The following is a 23,976-nucleotide window of genomic DNA, read 5'->3' as shown; positions in this document are numbered from 1 at the left end:
GTTTTTTCTTTTCTCATTTTACTTTCCTCCCATATAATCCTCAATCACGAACAAATTAGTTAATTTGGGACTCAAGGCTTCTTTTTGGCTTTATTTCTCTTTTTTGCTTTTGTTTTTATTTTTTTTTCTCTTGTTTGTTTATTTTTGTGGCATATTGGGTCCTCCCAACCCAAGGTCTCCATTGTATTTAGTCTTCGCTCCACTTAATACAACAGATTTTTACTTATTATTTTTATTTTTTCTTCTTTATTATTCTTTTTTGGTCCTTTTTTCTGATTCCCTCTTATCCCTCTCATTATATCTCTTAGTTGACCATCACTTACAAGCAAATCATCTTATGCTTGTCTAAGATTTTCTTCCTTTTTTTTTTTTTTTTTTTGCATTTAGTAGGTCCCTACTCCCTTTTTTTTGCCCCTTGAACTCTTCACCCCAAATCAGGCCCTCCATTATAGGCACGATATTTCCCTGAGGAGGGGAGAGGAGGGAAAGAGAAGAGAGAAAAAAAGGGGGAAATAATAAATTATTACTGTTTTTTTTTGTGGGGTGTTTTACCCTTTTTTTTTTTTTTTTCTTTTTACTCTTTATTAATTCTAATTAGTGCTATCAATAAGACCACCCTCAGATGCCGATAAGAAAGAGGAAATCGAATATTATGGATACAATAGAAAGAGAGGTAACACAAATAGATGTGGAAAAATCTATGGAGAAAAGACTTAACATATTGGAAGCCTTGGAGCTAAATGACAGAGAATTTAAAATAGAAATCTTAAAAATACTCAGAGATATACAAGAAAACACAGAAAGGCAATATAGGGAGATCAGAAAACAACTCAATGAACACAAAGAATATATTACCAAGGAAATTGAAACTATAAAAACAAATCAAACAGAAATGAAAAACTCAATTCACGAGCTGAAAAACGAGGTAACAAGCTTAGCTAACAGAACAGCCCAGATTGAAGATAGGATTAGTGAAATAGAAGACAAACAACTTGAGGCACAACAGAGAGAAGAAGAAAGAGACTCAAAAATAATAAAAAATGAGAAAGCCCTACAGGAATTGTCTGACTCCACCAGAAAGAATAACATAAGAATAATAGGTATATCAGAGGGAGAAGAGAAAGAAAATGGAATGGAGAATATACTCAAACAAATAATAGACGAGAACTTCCCAAGCCTGTGGAAGGAACTAAAGCCTCAAATTCAAGAAGCAAACAGAACACCGAGTTTTCTTAACCCCAACAAACCCACTCCAAGGCACATCATAATAAAGATGACACAAACCAATGACAAAGAAAAAATTCTCAAGGCAGCCAGGGAAAAGAAGAGTACAACATATAAAGGAAGGCCTATTAGATTATCATCAGATTTCTCAGCAGAAACTGTACAAGCTAGAAGAGAGTGGACCCCAATATTTAAAGCCCTGAAAGAGAGGAACTTTCAGCCAAGAATACTATACCCATCAAAGCTATCCTTCAAGTATGAAGGAGATATAAAAACATTCAGAAATACAGAAAAGATGAGAGAATTTATCAACAGAAAGCCCCCACTCCAGGAAATACTAAGGGGGGTTTTCCAACCAGATTCAAAGAACAAAAGAAAACAACACCACAAGTAACAGCTCCACCAAGAACACAATAAAACCAAACTTAAACTGTGACAACAAAGGAAAAAAGGGGGGAGAGGATGGAGATTAACAGTAGCAAAGGATGATGAAGTGCAGAAATACTTATAAGATAGGGTACTACAATGAATATGGTAGGTACCCTTTTCATTACTTAATGGTAACCACCCTTAAAAAAACCACCACAAAAACACTTGACTTAAAAAAGGTAGCAACAGAGGAAAGAAGTATGGAACACAAACAAACAAAAACAAATGATAGAAAAACAAAAGAGAAGAATCAAACTAGATACAAAACTAACAGAAAGCAATTTATAAAATGGCAGTAGGGAACCCACAAGTGTCAATAATTACACTAAATGTAAATGGATTAAACTTACCAATAAAAAGACACAGAGTAGCAGAATGGATTAAAAAAGAAAATCCAACTATATGCTGCCTACAAGAAACACATCTAAGCAACAAGGATAAAAACAAATTCAAAGTGAAAGGCTGGAAAACAATACTCCAAGCAAACAACACCCAAAAAAAAGCAGGCGTAGCAATACTCATATCTAATAATGCTGACTACAAGACAGAAAAAGTACTCAGAGACAAAAATGGTCATTTCATAATGATTAAGGGGAAGTTGAATCAAGAAGACATAACAATCCTTAATATATACGCACCAAACCAAGGAGCACCAAAATATATAAGACAGCTACTTATTGACCTTAAAACAAAAACTAACAAAAATACAATCATACTTGGAGACCTCAATACACCGCTGACGGCTCTAGATCGGTCATCCAAACAGAGAATCAATAAAGATATAGTGGCCTTAAACGAAATACTAGAACACCTGGATATGATAGACATCTACAGGACACTTCTTCCCAAAGTGACAGAGTATACATTTTTCTCTAGTGTACATGGAACATTCTCAAGAATTGACCATATGTTGGGCCACAAAGACAATATCAGCAAATTTAGAAAAATTGAAATTGTACCAAGCATATTTTCTGATCATAAAGCCTTGAAACTAGAATTCAACTGCAAAAAAGAGGGGGAAAAACCCACAAAAATGTGGAAACTAAACAACATACTTCTAAAAAATGAATGGGTCAAAGAAGAAATAAGCGCAGAGATCAAAAGATATATACAGACAAATGAAAATGAAAATACGACATATCAGAATCTCTGGGATGCAGCAAAAGCAGTAATAAGAGGAAAGTTCATATCACTTCAGGCCTATATGAACAAACAAGAGAGAGCCGAAGTAAACCACTTAACTTCACACCTTAAGGAACTAGAAAAAGAAGAACAAAGACAACCCAAAACCAGCCGAAGAAAGGAGATAATAAAAATCAGAGCAGAAATAAATGAAATAGAGAACAGAAAAACTATAGAAAAAATCAATAAAACAAGGAGCTGGTTCTTTGAAAAGATCAACAAAATTGACAAACCCTTGGCAAGACTCACCAAGGAAAAAAGACACAGGACTCAAATAAATAAAATCCAAAATGAAAGAGGAGAGATCACCACAGACATCATAGAAATACAAAGAATTATTGTAGAATACTATGAAAAATTATATGCCACCAAATACAACAATCTAGAAGAAATGGATAAATTCCTAGAACAATACAACCTTCCTAGACTGAGTCATGAAGAAGCAGAAAGCCTAAACAGACCAATCAGCAGGGAGGAAATAGAAAAAACTATTAAAAATCTCCCCAAAAAGAAAAGTCCAGGCCCAGACGGTTATACTAGTGAATTCTATCAAACATTCAAAGAAGACTTGGTTCCTATTCTACTCAAAGTCTTCCAAAAAATTGAAGAAGAAGCAATACTTCCAAACACATTTTATGAGGCCAACATAACCCTCATACCAAAACCTGGCAAGGATGGCACAAAGAAAGAAAACTACAGACCAATATCTCTAATGAATACAGATGATAAAATACTAAACAAAATACTGGCAAACCGAATACAACAACATATTAAAAAAATAATACATCATGATCAAGTGGGATTCATCCCAGAATCTCAAGGATGGTTCAACATACGCAAAACGGTTAACGTAATACACCATATCAACAAAACAAAGAACAAAAACCACATGATCTTATCAATAGATGCAGAAAAGGCTTTTGATAAAATACAACACAATTTTATGTTTAAGGCTCTCAACAAAATGGGTATAGAAGGAAAATATCTCAACATGATAAAAGCCATATATGATAAACCATCAGCCAACATCCTATTAAACGGCATAAAACTGAGGACTTTCTACCTTAAATCAGGAACAAGACAGGGTTGTCCACTCTCTCCACTCTTATTCAACGTGGTGCTAGAAGTTCTGGCCAGAGCAATCAGACAAGACAAAGAAATAAAAGGCATCCATATCGGAAAAGAAGAAGTAAAGCTATCACTTTTTGCTGATGATATGATCCTATACATCCAAAACCCGAAGGACTCCACAAAAAGATTATCAGAAACAATAAACCAATACAGTAAGGTCGCAGGATACAAAATTAACATACAAAAGTCCATAGCCTTTCTATATGCCAACAATGAAATATTAGAAAACGAACTCAAAAAAATAATCCCCTTCACGATTGCAACAAAAAAAATAAAATACCTAGGAATAAACATAACAAAGAACGTAAAGGACCTATATAATGAAAATTACAAAGCATTGTTAAGGGAAATCGAAAAAGATACAATGAGATGGAAAAATATTCCTTGTTCTTGGATAGGAAGAATAAATATAATCAAAATGGCCATATTACCCAAAGCAATATACAAATTTAATGCAATTCCCATCAAAATCCCTATGAGATTTTTTAAAGAAATGGAACAAAAAATCATCAGATTTATATGGAACTATAAAAAACCCCGAATAGCCAAAACAATCCTAAGGAAAAAGAATGAAGCTGGGGGCATTACAATACCTGACTTTAAACTATATTATAGGCTCACGATAATCAAAACAGCATGGTATTGGCAAAAAAATAGACACTCAGACCAATGGAACAGAATAGAAAGCCCAGAAATAAAACCACATATATATGGTCAAATAATCTTTGATAAAGGGGCCAACAACACACAATGGAGAAAAGAAAGCCTCTTCAACAAATGGTGTTGGGAAAACTGGAAAGCCACATGCAAAAGAATGAAACTCGACTACAGCCTGTCCCCGTGTACTAAAATTAATTCAAAATGGATCAAAGACCTAAATATAAGACCTGAAACAATAAAGTACATAGAAGAAGACATAGGTACTAAACTCATGGACCTGGGTTTTAAAGAACATTTTATGAACTTGACTCCAATGGCAAGAGAAGTGAAGGCAAAGATAAATGAATGGGACTACATCAGAATTAAAAGTTTTTGCTCAGCAAGAGAAACTGATATCAAAATAAACAGACAGCCAACTATATGGGAACTGATATTTTCAAACAACAGCTCAGATAAGGGCCTAATATCCAAAATTTACAAAGAACTCATAAAACTCAACAACAAACAAACAAACAATCCAATAAAAAAATGGGAAGAGGACATGAACAGACACTTCTCCCAGGAAGAGATACAAATGGCCAACAGATATATGAAAAGATGCTCAGCTTCATTAGTTATTAGAGAAATGCAAATCAAAACTACAATGAGATACCACCTCACTCCTGTTAGATTAGCTATTATCAACAATACGGGTAATAGCAAATGTTGGAGAGGCTGTGGAGAAAAAGGAACCCTCATTCACTGTTGGTGTGACTGTAAAGTAGTACAACCATTATGGAGGAAAGTATGGTGGTTCCTCAAAAAACTGCAAATAGAACTACCTTATGACCCAGCAATCCCTCTACTGGGTATATACCCCAAAACCTCAGAAACATTGATACGTGAAGACACATGTAGCCCCATGTTCATTGCAGCACTGTTCACAGTGGCCAAGACATGGAAACAACGAAAAAGCCCTTCAATAGAAGACTGGATAAAGAAGATGTGGCACATATACACTATGGAATACTACTCAGCCATAAGAAATGATGACATCAGATCATTTACAGCAAAATGGTGGGATCTTGATAACATTATAAGGAGTGAAATAAGTAAATCAGAAAAAAACAAGAACTACATGATTCCATACATTGGTGGAACATAAAAATGAGACTAAGAGACATGGACAAGAGTGTGGTGGTTGCCAAGGGTGGGGGGGGAGGGAGGACATGGGAGGGAGGGAGGGAGGGAGTTAGGGGAGGGGGAGGGGCACAGAACTAGATAGGGGGTGATGGAGGACAATCTGACTTTGGGCGAGGGGTTTGCAACATAATTTGATGACAAAATAACCTAGACATGTTTTCTTTGAATATATGTACCCTGATTTATTAATGTCATCCCATTACCATTAATAAAAATTTATTAAAAAAAAATCATATGATCCTCTCAATAGAGGCAGAAAAGACATTCAATAATATATATCATCCCTTTATAACATTCAATAGAAACAGAATAGAAGAAAAATACCTCAACATAATAAAGGCCATATATGACAAATGATCAACTAACATCATACTAAATGGTGAAAAAATGAAGGCTTTTCCTCTAAAAGTAGGAAGAAGACAAGGCTGACCACTACACTCTTATTTAACATAGTTCTGGAAGTTTTCACCAGAGTGATGAGGCAAGAGAAAGAAATAAAAGGCATCCATATTGAAAAGAAGAAGTTGATAGAGGGTGGCGGAGGACAACCTGACTTTGGGCGAGGGGTATGCAACATAATTCAATGACAAAATAACCTAGACATGTTTTCTTTGAATATATGTACCCTGATTTATTAATGTCATCCCATTACCATTAATAAAAATTTATTAAAAAAAAAAGAAAAGAAGAAGTTAAGGTGTCACTTTTTGCAGACAACATGATTCTAAACCTCAAAGACTTCACCAAAAAACTATTAGAAACAATAGCCAATACAGTCAAGTCACAGGATACAAAATCAACATACAAAAGTCCACTATTTTCCTACAGGCCAATGATAAAACATTGGAAAATGAACTAAAAAAATAATATTTTTACATTTGCAACAACAAAAAAATACCTAGAAATAAACTTAACAAAGAATGTGAAGGACCAATATGGTAAAAACTACAAAATATATATATATATATTATTGAAAGAAATTGAAAAAGACACAATGAAATGGAAAAATACCCCATGTTCATGGATAGAAAGAATCAATGTAGTTAATATGGCCATTTACCCAAAGCAATATATAAATTTAATGCAATCCCCATCCAAATCCCAATGTCATTTTTTAAAGAAATAGAACAAAAAATTATCAGGTTTGTATGGAACCATATAAAACCCCAAATAGGCAAAGCAATCCTGAGGAAACAGAATAAAGCCAGAGGTATCATACTACGTGACTTTAAATTATACTACTGCCTGACCAGGCGGTGGCACAGCAGATAGAGTGTCGGACTGGGATGTGGAGGACCCAGGTTTGAGACCCGGAGGTTGCCAGCTTGAGCACAAGCTCATCTGGTTTGAACAAAAGCTCATCAGCTTGAATTCAAAGTCGCTGGCTCGAGCAAGGGGTTACTCAGTCTGCTGTAGCCCCACGGTCAAGGCACATATGAGAAAGCAATCAATGAACAACTAAGGCATCACAACAAAAAAAACTGATGATTGATGCTTCTCATCTCTCTCCTTTCCTGTCTGTCCCTATCTGTCCCTCTCTCTGACTCTCTCTCTGTCTCTGTAAAAAAAAAAAAAAAAAAAATTACACTACTGAGCCACAATAATCAAAACATTACAGTATTGGCAGTAAAACAGACATACAGATCAATGGAACAGAATTGAAAGGCCAGAAATAAAATCATATATAAGGTCTACTGGAAAGTTCTGTTCGTTTCTATCACAACAAGTTTCGACACGTAAGCACATGTTTCTTTGGTGCATGTGTGCCTCTCTATTTTTATCACTTAATGTATACATACTGATGTAGCAAATTAACTAAAACAAAGTTGATTCACGTTAGTCTTATGTGTGAAGGGATAGTGTACCCATGGCTACTGATAAAGTTCATTTATGCCACTGTAATCTTTACAAATTTCAAGAAGGAAGAAATGCTACAGAAGCATGTCTGTCGTATCCACCATATTCCCTGGACTTCGCACCCTCCGACTATCATTTGTTTTTGTCCTTACAAATTTTTTTTTTTTGTATTTTTCTGAAGCTGGAAACAGGGAGAGACAGTCAGACAGACTCCCACATGCGCCTGACCGGGATCCATCCGGCACGCCCACCAGGGGGTGACGCTCTGCCAATCAGGGGGCGATGCTCTGCCCCTCCGGGGCGTCGCTCTGTTGTGACCAGAGCCACTCTAGCGCCTGGGGCAGAGGTCAAGGAGCCATCCCCAGCGCCCGGGCCATCTTTGCTCCAATGGAGCCTTGGCTGCGGGAGTGGAAGAGAGAGACAGAGAAGAAGGAGAGGGGGAGGGGTGGAGGAGCAGATGGGCGCTTCTCCTGTGTGCCTTGGCCGGGAATCGAATCCGGGACTTCTACACGCCAGGCCGACGCTCTACCACTGAGCCAACCGGCCAAGGCCAAAATTTTTTGAAGGGCAAAAAATTCAAAAATGAAGAAGATATCAAACAAGCACTGGTTCAATTTTTTTTGCATCAAAAGATATAATATTTTTCAAAAATGGGATATACAAATTGCCCTCACGCTGGCAAGAAATCATTAATAATAATGGCAATTATATTATTTAATAAAGTTTATTGATGGTAAGAAAAATTTGTATTTTGTTTTATTCCAAAAATGGACAGAACTTTCCAGTAAACCTTATATATTTATATATATATGTATGCATATACAAACCATCTTTGACAAAGGAGCCAAAAACACAAACTGGAGAAAAGAAAGCCTCTTTAATAAATGATGTTGGAAAAATTGGAAAGCCACATGCAAAAGAATAAAACTTGACTAGTTTTTTTCCCTGCACAGAAATTAAATCAAAATGGTCAAAGACTTAAACATAAGAACAGAAACAATAAATTACATAGAAGAGAATGTAGGTACAAAACTCAGAGACCTTGGTTATAGAGAACAATTTAAGAATTTGACCCCAAAGGCAAGAGAAGTAAAAGCAAAAATAAATGAACGGGACTACATCAAGTTCAAAGTTTCTGCACAGCAAAAGAAATTGACAACAAAACAAACAGGCAGCCAATTAAGTGGGAACAGATATTCGCAAACAACAGCTCTGATAAGTGGTTAATATCCAAAATATAGGAAGAACTCACAAAGCTCAGGAACTAACAAGCAAACAATCCAATTAAAACTGGAGAAAGGACCTGAACAGACACTTTTTCCAGGAGGACATACAAATGTCCAACAGATATATGAAAAGATGATCATCTTCACTAGCTATTCAAGAAATGCAAATCAAAACTACAATGAGATACCACCTCACACCTGTTAGACTGGCTATTATCAACAATACAAGTAATAGCAAGTGTTGGAAAGGCTGTTGAAAAAAAGGAAATTTCACTCACTGCTGGTGGGAATGCAAATTAGTACAACCATTATGCAAGAAAGTATGGTGGTTCCTCAAGAAATAAAGAACAAAATTACCATATGACCCAGCAATCTCTCTGCTAGGTATCTACCTTAAAAACTAGAAAACATTGGTATGTAAAGACACATGCACTTCACAGCATTTTTCACAGTGGCCAAGACATGGAAATAACCAAAGTGTCTCTCAGCAGAAGCTTGGATAGAGAAGTTGTGGTACATATGTACAATGGAATACTATTCAGCCATAAGAAATGACAACATATTGCCATTTACAACATGTATGGAGTATGGACTTTGAGAACATTCTACTGAGTAAAATAAGTAAATCAGAAAAAGCTAAAAACTGTAGGATTTCACACTAGGTGTTATATAAAACTGAGACTCATGGACATAGATAAAATTGTAGTGGTAACTAGAGGGAAGGAGCTGTGGGGGAGGGGAATGTGGGTGGAATGGGGGAAGGGTATAAAGAGGGACAAATATATGGTGACAGAAATGATTTTCTTTGTGTGATGGATATACAACATAATCAACAATTCAAATGCTATAGAAATGTTTACCTGAAACCTATGTATGCTTATAGAGCAATGTCAGCTTGTTACAGTTAATTTTCTAAATAAAAATTAAAAATTAAAAAAAGAAAAAAGTAAAGATACACTATCTCACTAATCTTTGTTCTTCTAGGGTTCTGCACAGTCAGTTCTCAATAAAAATCAATCAATGAAAACATCAATTAATAAATAAATTATACTAACTCCCATTTTGTTTGGACTTTTTTAATATGGATAAGGGCAAAGAATACAACAATGATGAATCTAAAAATTAAAAACTACAATGTCAGATAATCAAGAGATGCCCTTGTGCTTACAACATGGGCTAACCATACTAACCATGTAAAATTGCATAGAAAGAACAGACAGAGGCTAATTCTGTTCAATGAGTATAGATTTGTTGTACCTGAAACTCCAGACACTGATCTAGCATCTTCTTGCGTTGCTTCCAAGCTTCCTCCAAATCATCTCTCTCTTGTCTGACAGATTGAAGCTTTTCTTCAATTTTAGGACTGTTGTGGTGTCCACTATCTATAAGTTCTACACCAAAGTCTTCTAAGGCCTGGAAGGTAGGAGCCTCAGCCTCCATGTCAGCATGATGTTCCTGTGGGGAAAATGTGGAAGAAACTGATGAGTCCAATAATATCTCACCAAGGTCATGTGACCAGTAGTTATGGCTTTTGCAGCCATACCTTGTGTCGCTCCATCAAGATCTCAGTACCGATTAAGTCCTCAGCCAGCTCCTGTGATGATACCCTGTCATCAATGCCACTGATCCAATTCTGTAGGTCCCTAGAGAAACAGACATATTGGTATTGACAAGAAAACCTTACAATTTGATACAAGGTTGTCTTTCTTTGGGTTTTTTCTTCTCTAGAAAATGTTTCTAGATTAATACCTTCTATCTGTCTTTATATGCTTCACAGCTCTTAGGTTCGTTGTTTTCACCGTATGATTTAATAATAGCAGCCCCTTGCATTTAAAAATCTTTTCACATATATTATCTCTTTCAATTCTTGCAATAATCCTATATAGACTTCTGATAATTCTTTTGTTTTTATTTTGGAGATGAGAAAATCAACTTAGAAAATAAGTGATTTGCCTATGTGATATAACTAAAAGCAGACATCTGGCCTGGAATCCAGACACTGGAGCCCTGGACAAATTCATATTGCTTTACTCTTAATTATTCTTATTCCTTAAAATAAATTCTTAGGTTTAAAAATTTATCTTATTATGGAATCTCAAGGAAGGCATATCTAGGACAAAACAGTCTCTTCTTTTGTAAACACATTTATTCACTTATTCAAATAATTAAATTTTATTGGGTTCTTACTAAGTACCAAATATTGTGAAAAAGTCATATTTGTGTATTCTAAGAGCTCACCTATTAAAAAAAGATAAACAACTTGAAAAGCAAAAGTGTCTCTTTTTTAAAAAAATGTTTATTTTATTGATTTATTTTTTTTAGATAGAGGAAGGGGGAAAGAGAGAGAGAGAGAGAATTTATCTGTTCCTGTACATGCCCTGATTTGAGATTGAACTGGCAACCTCTGAGCTTCAAGACAATGCTTTAACCAACCAAACTACTTGGCCAGGGCTAAAAGTGTCATATAGAGGTAAAATAAGTTACTTGTTCTGAGACTGAGAATACTATTTCCACAACATAAAAGAAAAGGGATTACACTGGGCTTCGAATCTTATATTCAGGTAGTATCTATCTATCATCACATATGAGCAAAAAATTATTTGGATAAATTGCTATGGATGCTATTTATTTTTATTGTATGAAAAACTATAGCTTTCCAGAGGTGGGCACTCTCAAGAGTAACTGTGATCATTTGCCCAAAGTTTCTTCCTTTTTTCCCTCAGAAATATTACATTGAGAGCTAATACATCCTTTCTGGATTCTTATTTAAGTGCTCCTCCTATCAGACTGATATGACAGGGGAAAATGTGGGAATTGTTCCACAAAGTGTATATTTGCTAAATTGTAATAATGTCTAGAATTTTTTTAGCAAGGCAATGATAATTATTTAGAATTTGATCTCAACATTTCTAAGTTTATTTCTTGTCACTTTTCTTTATCTCTCTGAGCTAAAACAAAACAAAACTAATGAACAGCAACAAAAACCTATGCTCTAGCTATCTCTGCTTGTTTCATGAACATGTTGCACCTTTCTTATCTTTGTGCCCCTGTTCGTATATAGCTTCATCTATCTGTTAAGATGAGTGTTTTGGGGTTGTATTACATTCTATCATGGTTAGCTGTATTATACTCTGCCTTTCCAGTAAAATAAAAATATCCACATTATACAACTCCTGACAGAGCATCCTATATAGGTATAGTATACACTCTATTGAAGTTTATCTAATTTCTTAGATGACCTCACATTCCTTCAAACTTCAACATTTTATGGCTTAAAGTATTAAACTTAAGATTTTTGTGCCTTACCAGAGGTACTATCTGGACATTGAGTTATCCTCCAAACTCAGCAGTGAAGAGCACACAAACCCAGACTGCTCCTAGAAGCTCCCTTCAGGGACTAGACATAAAATTCCCCACCCTGTCTGGCCTTTTGAGCTTTACCTGGCTTTGCTGAGGAACAGGTAGAATTTCTGGGCCTCATTAAGGTTCTGCTTACGATCCTTTGTATGCCCAAGTAGGTCGTCCCAGGCCTTATTCAGTTCCATTTGCTGCTTCTGCAGGTCAGCAGTGGCATCTGGGTGGGATTCACTTAGCCGCTCTGCTGTCTCTCCCAATATGGTCACCTGGGGAGATACAAGAACACTGATAATCATCCTAGAATCACACCTGAATCCTAGCAAAAGAAAAATCTTGCGTCCTCAAACAGACATCAGTGAAATACAAGAACATTTTGTTACTTTCTTAACTAAAATTACCCTTCTAGGCCCTGGCTGGTTGGCTCAGTGGTAGAGCGTCGGCCTGGCGTGCGGGGGACTTGGGTTCGATTCCCGGCCAGGGCACATAGGAGAAGTGCCCATTTGCTTCTCCAACCCCCCTCCTTCCTCTCTGTCTCTCTCTTCCCCTCCCGCAGCCAAGGCTCCATTGGAGCAAAGATGGCCCCGGCGCTGGGGATGGCTCCTTGGCCTCTGCCCCAGGCGCTAGAGTGGCTCTGGTCACGGCAGAGCGATGCCCCAGAGGGGCAGAGCATCCCCCCTGGTGGGCAGAGCATCGCCCCTGGTGGGCGTGCCAGGTGGATCCCGGTCGGGCGCATGCGGGAGTCTGTCTGACTATCTCTCCCCGTTTCCAGCTTCAGGAAAAAAAAATAAAAAAATAAAAAAAATAAAATTACCCTTCTATTGGTAAATATGTTAACTCCCTGAAGTAGTCAACATTTACATGACCACACTTTTTAAGATAAGAAGGCTTTCAGAGACGGTGCTTAAGTAAATGCTGGTTATTGGCAGCATTATTTAGGAACCCAAGGACTCTAATTTTTATTGTGAAGCTCTTACCCAGTGGTCCCTAACCTTTTTTGGGCCACAGACCAGTTTAATGTCAGAAAATATTTTCATGGACTGGCCTTTAGGGTGGGACGGATAAATGTATCACGTGACCAAGACAAGCGTCAAGAGTGAGTCTTAGATGAATGTAACAGAGGGAATCTAGTCATTTTTTAAAAATAAAACATTGTTCAGGCCCTGGCCGGTTAGCTCAGTGGTAGAGCATTGGCCTGGTGTGCAGGAATCCCGGGTTCGATTCCTGGCCAGGGCACACAGGAGAAGTGCCCATCTGCTTCTCCACCCCTCCCCCTCTCCTTCCTCTCTGTCTCTCTCTTCCCCTCCTGCAGCCAAGGCTCCATTGGAGCCAAGTTTGCCCGGGCACTGAGGATGGCTCTGTGGCCTCTGCCTCAGGCGCTAGAGTGGCTCTGGTCACAACAAAGCGACGCCCCGGATGGGCAGAGCATCGCCCCCTGGTGGTCGTGCCGGGTGGATCCCAGTTGGGCACATGTGGGAATCTGTCTGCCTGCCTCCCTGTTTCTGGCTTCAGAAAAATACAATAAATAAATAAATAAATAAATAAAATAAAAATAAAACATTGTTCAGACTTAAATATAAACAAAACGGAAACAATGTAAGTTATTTATTCTTTCTTTGCAGATCGGTACCAAATGGCCCACGGACAGGTACTGGTCTGCGGCCCGGGGGTTAGGGACCACTGCTCTTACCAATATACTAGATATTTCTGTGCTTCCTTTTGCTTTGCATGATAATGACATGTTGTACGATGACTGATTTGTCCCATAGTGCATCTGGCAAGCTCCAGAATTCACTTTTAGGTTGGTATAGGATTAAGCTAATTTAATAGCGTGTGAAGAAAATTCTGCACTATATTCAATCATTGGCCTTGACTATTTTGAGTCTGAACATTTTCTACTTGTCTTAGGCTGTTGGTCTCCAACTAGCTTCTGTAAGTTCTGCTCACTTGAAACCCATTAAATAGACACTTGGAGAGGAGGTTCATTTCCAATACATTTCCTTTTCTTCTAGTAGATTGAATTTTATTGGGGTGACAATGGTTAACAACCATCTCCATTTATCACCCCTATATTCTCCTCCACCTATCCCAGCCCAGCAATTTCCACATTGTTGTCCATGTCCATGAGGTTTTTTTTGTTCTTCTGTGCTCTATCCCTCCACATCCCTCGTCCAACCCCCTCCCACAGCTGTTAGCTTGCTCTGTATGTGTGAGTCTGTTTCTATTTCACTTGTTAGTTCATTTTTTTTATTAGATTCCAAATATAAATGAAATCACATGGTACTTATCTCTGTCTGAATGGCTTATTTCACTTATCATTATGATCCTGGAGATTATTAAACGAATATGTTTTCCCTTGGTGCTACTAGTACTGTGGCATTTCCCTTCAATGGTCTTGAATTAGGGACAGGATACAAGAACACTTATGGAGTAATAAAAAGAAATATAAGAATAAGTACTGGGAAGTAAAACCACAGAACAGGGCATTGATACATATAAACATGAAGAAGAAAGTATTAGAAAATCTTGGAAAATAATGTCTCACCTTTTCTCCCAGGGGTATGAGGTCTCTCTCAAAACCCTCATGCTGTCGCTGAAGGGCCTGAACACTGAACAGGTCTGAGCCAGGATCAGCAGCACCGAGGACCTGGCTCTTCTTCTCAATCTGTTCCTTCGTGTCATTTGCTTCTCTGGTACATGAGTATTTAGAAGTAAGAATGTGTATCAGAATCAGATTAGCTGGACTCACAAGGAAGTCATCACTACCACCACCACATCATCATCATAATCATTATCATCATCATCACCAACATTATCCTTTTAAATGTGCTAGAACTTATGTTCATTTATATTTATAACTATAGTATTTGAGGTATAATTACTATTACCATTCCTATTTTATTTATGAGAAAACTGAATTTTAAAAATGCTAAGTATATTTTTCAAACTTATACTACTGCTAAACAATCAAGTTTAAGTTTGAACAAGATTGCCTTACTGCAGAGCTATATGCTTAACTATTATATTTCACAAGATTCCCTCTTAAACCATTCTAAACAATCATAATCATTGCACTTTGCTTTTCCCTTCTCTGGATATTCAAAAATACATTTATACATGGTGAAGATGTTTGGTTTCTATTTGGTTGTTCATATTGTTTGCTGTTATGCATGTGCATTTCTTAGTGTAGAAAAAAAATTGGAAATCCTAAATAAGTTGTCGAAACAACAGCTAGTCACTGTGATATCTGCTGTTTTTAACTATCTCTGTCTAGCTCAGAAGTATAGTTATTTAAACCTGTTTCTACTTTAAGTTTTATTCACTGTCATGACAATATATATAGACTGCTATTATGTACCAAGGTCCAAGCATAGGCACTAAAAAATTGAAAGTATGGTGGTTTCTCCAAAAATTAAGAATAGAGTATATACCCTACTGAGTATATACCCACAAAACTTGAAAATGCGGTTACGTAAAGATACATACATCCCATGTTCATCGCAGCATTGGTCATAATGGCCAAGACATGGAAACAGCCAAAATGCCCTTCAATAGAAGATTGAATAAAGAAGATGTGGTACATATATACTATGGAATACTACTCAGCCATAAGAAATGATGACATAGTATCATTTACAACATGGATGAATGTTGATAACATTATACTGAGTGAAATAAGTAAATCAGAGAAAGCTAAGAACTGTATGATTCCATACATAGGTGGGGCACAAAGTTGAGACTCATGGACATAGACAAGGGTGCAGTGGTTACCAGGGGGAAGGGCGGGGTGGAGAGGGAGGGGGATGAGGGAAGGGGAGGGGCTTAAAGAGAAACAAAATATAGGGTGACAGAAGATGGTTTGACTTTGGGTGATGGGTATACAACATAATCGACTGTCCAAACGATGTGGAGATGGTTTCTCTAAATCTATGTGCTCTGATTGACCAATGTTACCCTATTAAATTTAATTGTCTAAATAAAAATAAAATAAAAAAAGAAAATTAAAATTGGTTGTCTGGGAATATCTTATGGGCCAAGTGAAGAATATACTACAAAAACACATCATTTCCTATTATTTCTATTTCAGAAAAAAGGGTTATACTAATAGTTATGGTTCTACTATTATGGGAGGATTTTTTTGTTTGTTTGTTTTTTTGTGACAGAGACAGAGAGAGTCAGAGAGAGGGACAGATAGGGACAGACAGACAGGATGGGAGAGAGATGAGAAACATCAATTCTTTGTTGCGGCTCCTTAGTTGTTCATTGACTGTTTTCTCATATGTGCCTTGACCATGGGGATACAGCAGACCGAGTAACCCCTTGCTCAAGCCAATGACTTTGTGCTCAATCTGGTGAGCCTTGCTCAAACCAGATGAGCCCACACTAAGGCTGGCAACCTTGGGGTCTTGAACCTGGGTCCTCCACATCCCAGTCCAATGCTCTATCCACTGTGCCACCACCTGGTCAGGCTATTATGGGAGTTTTTGAGTGGGTTCTAGAACAGCACCACTGTTTAGAGTTAAGATTCTCACCTGTGAAACATTTGGACAGCATGGGCACTACCCAGCAGTTGGCGCTGTTCTTCTGCAAGCCTCTGCAAAGAGCCCCAGCGGGTGTTCAACTCCTAAAAGAGGTAGACATATCAGACTTAAACTTGGGAGCTGACTCAGATAGCTCAGGGGTGTCTAAAACTAGATAGGATTTAAATATTGGTTGTTTTATGTTATCTCCTTCAGAAATTACATAGGTTCACTTCTTTCTTGGATAGCTTGAGTTAGGGACTCTTGTGATTGAAGTTAAAAAAGAGATTACTTTTCTTTCTAAACTGATATTTCAGGGTGAAACCATCCTACTTTCTGTAGAGGGTAAGTAAATTGTTCCTATGAACATTCCTTTTTTCTTTTTACTCCATATCAATATCATCCAGCACAAAAAGCAGGAGAGAACTCATCCTCAGTAGTTTATTACAACCCAGAGACCTAGACTAGATATTACATTAATGTTCATTAGATATTTTATGGAACCATAGGTACAAACTTGAATCAGTTATAGAATGCTCCTTTCCCCATCTCTACTGATTTATAATCTTTTTCATCTTTCACCAGATTTTATCAAGGTCTATTTCTTCCAGTAAGTTTTCTTCATTTACCCCTTCTACCACCATAGTTTCTTTATCTTCACTTTCTTTGTTTTCATATATTTGTTTCTTTGTTTTCATGGATTTCTATATCTGTAGTGATAGGGTAGAGGTGAGTATATGTTGCAGTCTGATGACTTCAGATCAGTTGAAATGGCTAAACTATTTGGACTACTGTCTTGGACCTTTTCTGTGTTCAGCTCCACACTGCCATTACTTTCTGAAAGTCCCACCTGATCTGTGGAATATGAAGTTGAGTATATTTACATTAAATGATAACTCTCAAAGCTCGACCTGGTAGTGAGGAGAGATGAAAGGAGCCTTAGTTACCTGCTGTATTTGAGCTCCTTCTGGTGTTAGAAGCTCTTCAAATAGAAGATCATCAGCCACCTTGTTGATATCTTTCAGTCGAGGCTCATTGGTCTTCAAATCCTGGATGGGGAATTTATACAAAGCAATGTAAATCCTCTTCTTACAAATCTTTCACATTTGCCTGCTCACCTCTGCCATGACATAGATAAATCTTAAAACATATTGCTAACCTTACTTTCAATGCACAACAAGCTGCCTCACTCAAATTGTCACCTAGAAGAGGGCCTTTAACCTCCCTGACATCCAGTGACTCTCAAAAACTTGGTAAGAGATCTGTTATTTATCTGAAGTATGGAGCACATTCATTTTCCTAGATTTCTTTTTAATTTCATTTTCCCCTTCAATTTTTAAGGTACTTATATACTGGCATATCAATCTTTTATCTTAAAAATATTTTCTCCCAAATGTGTTGACTGTATTATCATTTTGTTTATGGTGATATTTGCCATGCAAAACTACAGGATTTTTTATGTTGTTCTTATTGTGGTTTTAATGAAATTTATCTTTTTTTTAGTGTCCTCAATGAACACAAATTTTGAGTCATAGTTAGAAAGCCTTTTCCAACAAGACAGTAAACAGATGATATAAAAATTCTGTAATTAAAACAGTGTGGAAAAGAATACAGTAAATAACATCAGACTAATGGTGGTGTGAGTGATACTCCTGATCTCTCCCCTTGAAATTTCAACAAATTGAACAATTATAATAGAGGGAAGGAACCCTATCTGAGATTTCAGGTGCACCTGAAAGATCCATGCACGGAATGGATTAAAGGTGGGACAGGGTGAAAAGGGGGATGGAAAATAAAACACTTTCATGGTGGGCTTTGGAAGGGAAAGGAGCAAACCCTGAGTGACTTTCTGTTTTGGTTTCTCTCTGCTGGACTATGGGGAGGAGGGAATGATGGAAGCTCAGGCTCTCTGGATTTTGTCTGAGGGACATAGAGAGAGAAACTCACAGTGGCTGGTTCTTCTTCTGCCAGGAAGAACAGTGAGACAGAGGGGCAGAGGGGAAGACAAACCAAAGAGGCCAGAGTGTAGGGTAACAGCCCATGCTCCTGTGTTCTGCCTGTAGTCTGCATTTAGCAGAGACAGAAAAAGCTAAAGTGTGGTCCCCCAGCTTCCCAGATCCTGCCTCCCTCATCTTGCAGTACCATGAGTGGCAAAGACAAATCCCACAGCTAGCTCTCCAGAACCACTCTCTACACTGAGAAACAGAAGTGCTCCAAGTCTGGTCCACAAGTCTGTTGAGATGTGGGAAGGAGAGCCCAGAAGACTGAGATCACCACTGCTAGAACCAGAAAGCTGGAAAACTGAAGCCATAAAGCCAAAGTCATAAAACTCACACAACACTTCCCATTCACTAATGCAATTGCGGCCCCACCCACATCATTGCAATAGCAACATCTCAGTGGAGAACAGCCCAGCAACTTCACAGAGCTAAAAGTTGTACTACAGCAACAATTACTGAAAGAAACATCTCAAAATTAAAATTTATTTATTCTTTCCCCTCTTTTTTTCTTTTTCCCATTTTTCTTCTTATTCTTTTTTATCCTTCTTTTCTCTTTTGAATTTAATTTTCTTTAATTTTTATATTTTATTTTTGTCTTGTGAATGTTTTGTTTTTGATATTTCTGCTTGCTTTGGAACTTTTTAAATGTGATTTTTCATCATAATTTTATTTTTGGTGACAGAGACAGAGAGAGAAACAGATAAGGACAGACAGACATAAAGGGAGTGAGATGAGAAGCATCAATTCATCATTGTGCACTTTAGTTGTTCATGGATTACTTTCTCATATATGCCTTGACTGGGGGGTTACAGCAGACCGAGTGACCCCTTGCTCAAGCCAGCAACCTTGTGCTCAAGCTGGTGAGCCTTGCTCAAACCAGATGAGTCTGCACTCAAGCTGGTGACTTCAAGGTTTCAAACCTGGGTCCTCTGCATCCAAGTATGACTCTCTATCCACTGTGCCACCACCTGGTCAGGCTCATCATAATTTTTTAATTACTCATGGCTTTTCTTAAATTTTACCATTTTTAAAGGTTTTTTTGTGTTGTTGTTAGGTTTTTTAACACTGCTATCAAATGCCATCAAAGTAGAAGAAATTAAATTCCATGGCTACAAAATAAAGAGATGTAGTACAGAAAGAAAATAAAAATCCACCAGAAAAAAACTAAATGACATGGGAACATTGGAGTTAGATGATAAAGAATTCAAAATTGAAGTTTTGAAAATACTCAATGAGATCTGAGAAGAAACCAATAGGCAACATAATGAGCTCAAACAAATTAATGAACAAAACAAATACCTCATCAAGGAGATTGAAATTTTAAAAACAGAAATGAAGAATTCAATACATGAATTGAAAATTCAGGTAGCAACTCTAGCTAATAGAACAAGCCAGAGAGAGGAAAGAATCAGTGACATTGAAGACAAGAAACTAGAGATGCTTCAGAGACAATAAAAGAGAGACTCACAAATTAAAAAAAAAAACTGAGAGAGCTTTACAAGAATAAGATACAATATCCCTTTATTTTTAAAACACTCAATAAAATCAGAATAGAAGAAAGAACTTCAATGTAATAAAGGCCATATATGACAAACCATAATCTAATATCCTACTAAATGGTGAAAAAATGAAGGCTTTTCGTCTAAAATCAGAAATGAGACAAGGCTGCCTACTCTCTCCACTCTTATTCAACATAATTCTGGTAGTCTTAGCAAGAGCAATAGGCAAGAGAAAGAAATAAAAGGCATCCATATCGGGAATGAAGTAGTTAAGGTATCACTACTTTGCAGATGACGTGATCCTGAATATAGAAAACCTCAGACACTCCACCAAAAAGCTCTTAGAAATAATAAAGCAATACAGTAAAGTCGCAGGATACAAAATCAATATAGAAAACTTCACTGCTTTTCTATATGCCAACAATGAAACTTTGGAAAATAAACTAAAAAAGAGAATTTTTTTCCAATTGCAAAATAAAAAATAAATAGATAGATAGATAGATAGATAGATAAATAAATAAATAGGAATAAACTTAAAAAAGGATGTGAGGGACCTATATACTGAAATCTACAAACATTATTGAAAGAAATTTAAAAAGACACAATGAAATGAAGAATTATTTCATGTTCATGCATTGAAAGAATCAGCAGTTAAAATGGCCATATTACCCTAGGCAATATAAAAATTTAATGCAATTCTTTAAAAAAAATAGAAGAAAAATTACCAGGTTTGTATGGAACCATAAAAAACCCCGAGTAGCCAAAGCAATCCTGAGGGGAAAAAATGAAGCTGGAGGTATCACACTACCTGATTTCAAATTATAGTATAGAGCCATGATAATCAAAACAGCATGGTATTGGCAGAAAAACAGATATACAGACCAATGGAACAGAATTGAGAGAAATAAAATTACATATATATGATCAAATCATCTTTGATAAAGGAGCCAAGAAAACACAATGGAGAAAAATGGCCTTCCAATAATTAATGCTGGAGAAATTGTTAAGCCACATGCAAAAGAATGAAACTTGACTACAGTTTGTCCTCCTGAACAAAAATTAATTCAAAATGAATCAAAAACCTAAATAAAAGACCTGAAAATATAAATCACATAGAAGAAAATATAGGTATTAAGCTTATGGACCTTGGCCATAGAGAACAATTTATTGGCATTTGACCCCAAAGGCAAGGGAAAGAAAGAGAATAATAAATGATTGGGACTATACCAAGCTAAAAAGCTTCTTCACAGCAAAAGAAACTGACAACAAAACAAATAGCAGCCAACTATAGGGAAGGTGGCATTTGCAAACTACAGCTCTGATAAGGGATTATTATCCAAAGTATATAAAGAACTCACAAAGCTCAGCAACAAACAAGCAAAAATCCAATTAAAAAATGTGGAGAGGACCTGAAAAGACACTTCTCCCAAGAGGACATACAAATGGCCAACAGATATATGAAAAGATGCCCATCTTCACTAGCTATTCAAGAAATGCTAATCAAAACTACAATGTGATACCACCTCATACTTGTTTGGCTATTATTAATAAGACAGTTGGACAGGCTGTGGAGAAAAAGGAACCCTCATTCACAGCTGGTGGGAATGCAAATTAGTGCAACCATTATGGAAGAAAATTTATGTTTCTTCAAAAAATTAAGAATAGAGGACTTGGCTAGTTTTTTCAAGCTTAGAGTGTTAATGTGGAAGGCCTGGGTTTGATTTCAGGTCAAGGCACATGAAAGATATGACCATCTGCTTCTCCTCCTCTCTTCTTCCTTCTCTCTTTCTCTTCCCCTCCTGAAGCCATGGCTCAAATGGTTTGAGCAAAGTTGGCCCTGGGTGCTGAGCATGGCTCCATGGCCTCACCTCAGGCTCTAAAATAGCTCAGTTGCTGAGCAACCAAGCAGAGGCCCAGATGGGCAATGCACCCCCTGTTAGGGGGCTTGCTGGGTGGATCCCAGTTGGGGTGCATGCAGAAATCTGTCTCTGCCTCCCCTCTTCTCACTTAATAAAAATAAATTATGAATAGAATTACCATATGAATCAGCAATCTTTGTACTGGTTATCTATTCCAAAAACTCAAAAACATTTTTACATAAAGACACATGCACCCCCATGTTCATCTCAGCATTATTCACAGTGGCCAGACATGGAAACAACCAAAGTATCTCTCGATAAAATTGGATAAAGAAGATGTGGATAAAATTGGATAAATTACAATGGAATATTACTCAGCCATAATAAATGACTATATAGTGACATTTATGACAACATGGATGGATCTTGAGAATATTATACTGAGTGAAATAAATCAGAAAAAGCTAAGAACTGCATGATTTCACACATAGGTGGGATATAAAACTGAGACTCATGGACATAGATAAAACTGAAGTGGTTACCAGGGGTAAGGGAAAGTGGGAGAAAGGAATGAGAGAGGGTGGAGGGGAGGGTGTAAAGAGGGAGAAATATAAGGTGATGGAAAATGATTTGACTTTGGGTGATGGATATACAACATAAACAAGAGTTCAAATGCTATAGAAATATTTGCCTGAAACCTATGTACTGTTGTTGATCATGTCACCTTGTTTTCTAAATAAAATTTAAAAATTAGAAGAAAAAGAAAATGAGGTGTACATATACAATGAATATTATTCAGCCTTACAAGAGGAAATTCTGCATTATGCCACAGCTTGGATTTAGCTGGATGATATTATGTTAAGTGAAATAAACCAGTCACAGAAGGACAAATACTAGATGCTTCTACTTAAATAATCTAAAATAGTCAAACTCAGAATCATAGAGTGGAATAATGGTGACCAGGGATTAGTGGCAGAAAAATAGGGACTTACTATTAACAGGCAAAACATTTTAGTTAAGCAAGAGGAGTAAGTTCTAGAGATCTATTGTACAATTTTGTGCCTATAGTTAACACTAAAAAATTTTAGAATGTAAATTCACATGTTAAGTGAATAAAATAAAATAAAATAAAATAAGAACAGTGTGGTGTTAATACATGCATAGATATAGGCTATCATAACTTATCCAGTCTATCATAGAAAAAACATAAATAGCAAAAATAATTTTAAGAGCATATGGACCTCTGCTATACGATTAAGGTAACAACTCAAATCACTAAAGCAAAAATGGATTTCTTAGTAAATGATGCTGCAAAAATTGGTTAGGCATTTTTGAAAAAGATAAAATTGAGTTTTCCTCCTTACCATATTCAATAATAGATTCCAAATGATCAGGATATAAGTGTAAATTAAAACATGTAAATATTAAGAGAAAGTATGTAAATTTCTTTTTCCAGGGTTCTTAAAAATCTCTCCCTGGAGTAAGTAACACCATCAGGAGATCTATATCTGGCCATGTAATATTCTTTTCTGTCAACATAAGTCCTCTACCATCTATAGAATTTTATTGACTGAATGTGCTTATATTAAGGAATCTTGTAAAATAACTCTAGAGAGCTCATCATAATGTTTATGTTGACAATATTGTTCATTACATTATGCATTAGCCTTTCAATGAGTTTTCCTATGGAAGTCTCATTCTTCATGTTATTTTATAATTTTACTCTTATTTTCATTTATTTTTCTTTTTACATATTCTATATCTATAACATCCCTATATCTATTTACCTATCATCTATCACTTTAATTCCATTAGTATCCATCATAAAAAAGAAAGGAAGAAAGAGGTTTATA

General features: G+C 36.6%; 1 protein-coding gene across 1 annotated transcript in view; it reads right to left on the bottom strand.

Moving 5' to 3' along the window:
- The window catches only part of SPTA1 (spectrin alpha, erythrocytic 1), a 161,685-nt gene that overhangs the window by 58,346 nt on the left and 79,363 nt on the right, over window positions 1-23,976 (bottom strand). Inside the window, exons 24-29 of the mRNA XM_066255179.1 lie at window positions 17,713-17,814; window positions 16,778-16,869; window positions 14,791-14,935; window positions 12,333-12,514; window positions 10,435-10,534; window positions 10,149-10,346 (exon numbers count right to left, since the gene is read on the bottom strand). Of these exons, the coding sequence (XP_066111276.1) occupies window positions 10,149-10,346; window positions 10,435-10,534; window positions 12,333-12,514; window positions 14,791-14,935; window positions 16,778-16,869; window positions 17,713-17,814 (819 nt within the window). The remainder of the gene's footprint in view (window positions 1-10,148; window positions 10,347-10,434; window positions 10,535-12,332; window positions 12,515-14,790; window positions 14,936-16,777; window positions 16,870-17,712; window positions 17,815-23,976) is intronic.

This window comes from Saccopteryx bilineata, chromosome 2 (assembly GCF_036850765.1).
Source record: "Saccopteryx bilineata isolate mSacBil1 chromosome 2, mSacBil1_pri_phased_curated, whole genome shotgun sequence".
NCBI classification, from domain to species: Eukaryota; Metazoa; Chordata; class Mammalia; order Chiroptera; family Emballonuridae; genus Saccopteryx; species Saccopteryx bilineata.
Note: the sequence above shows the minus strand (reverse complement) of the source record. Positions and strands in the feature narration are given on the sequence as shown.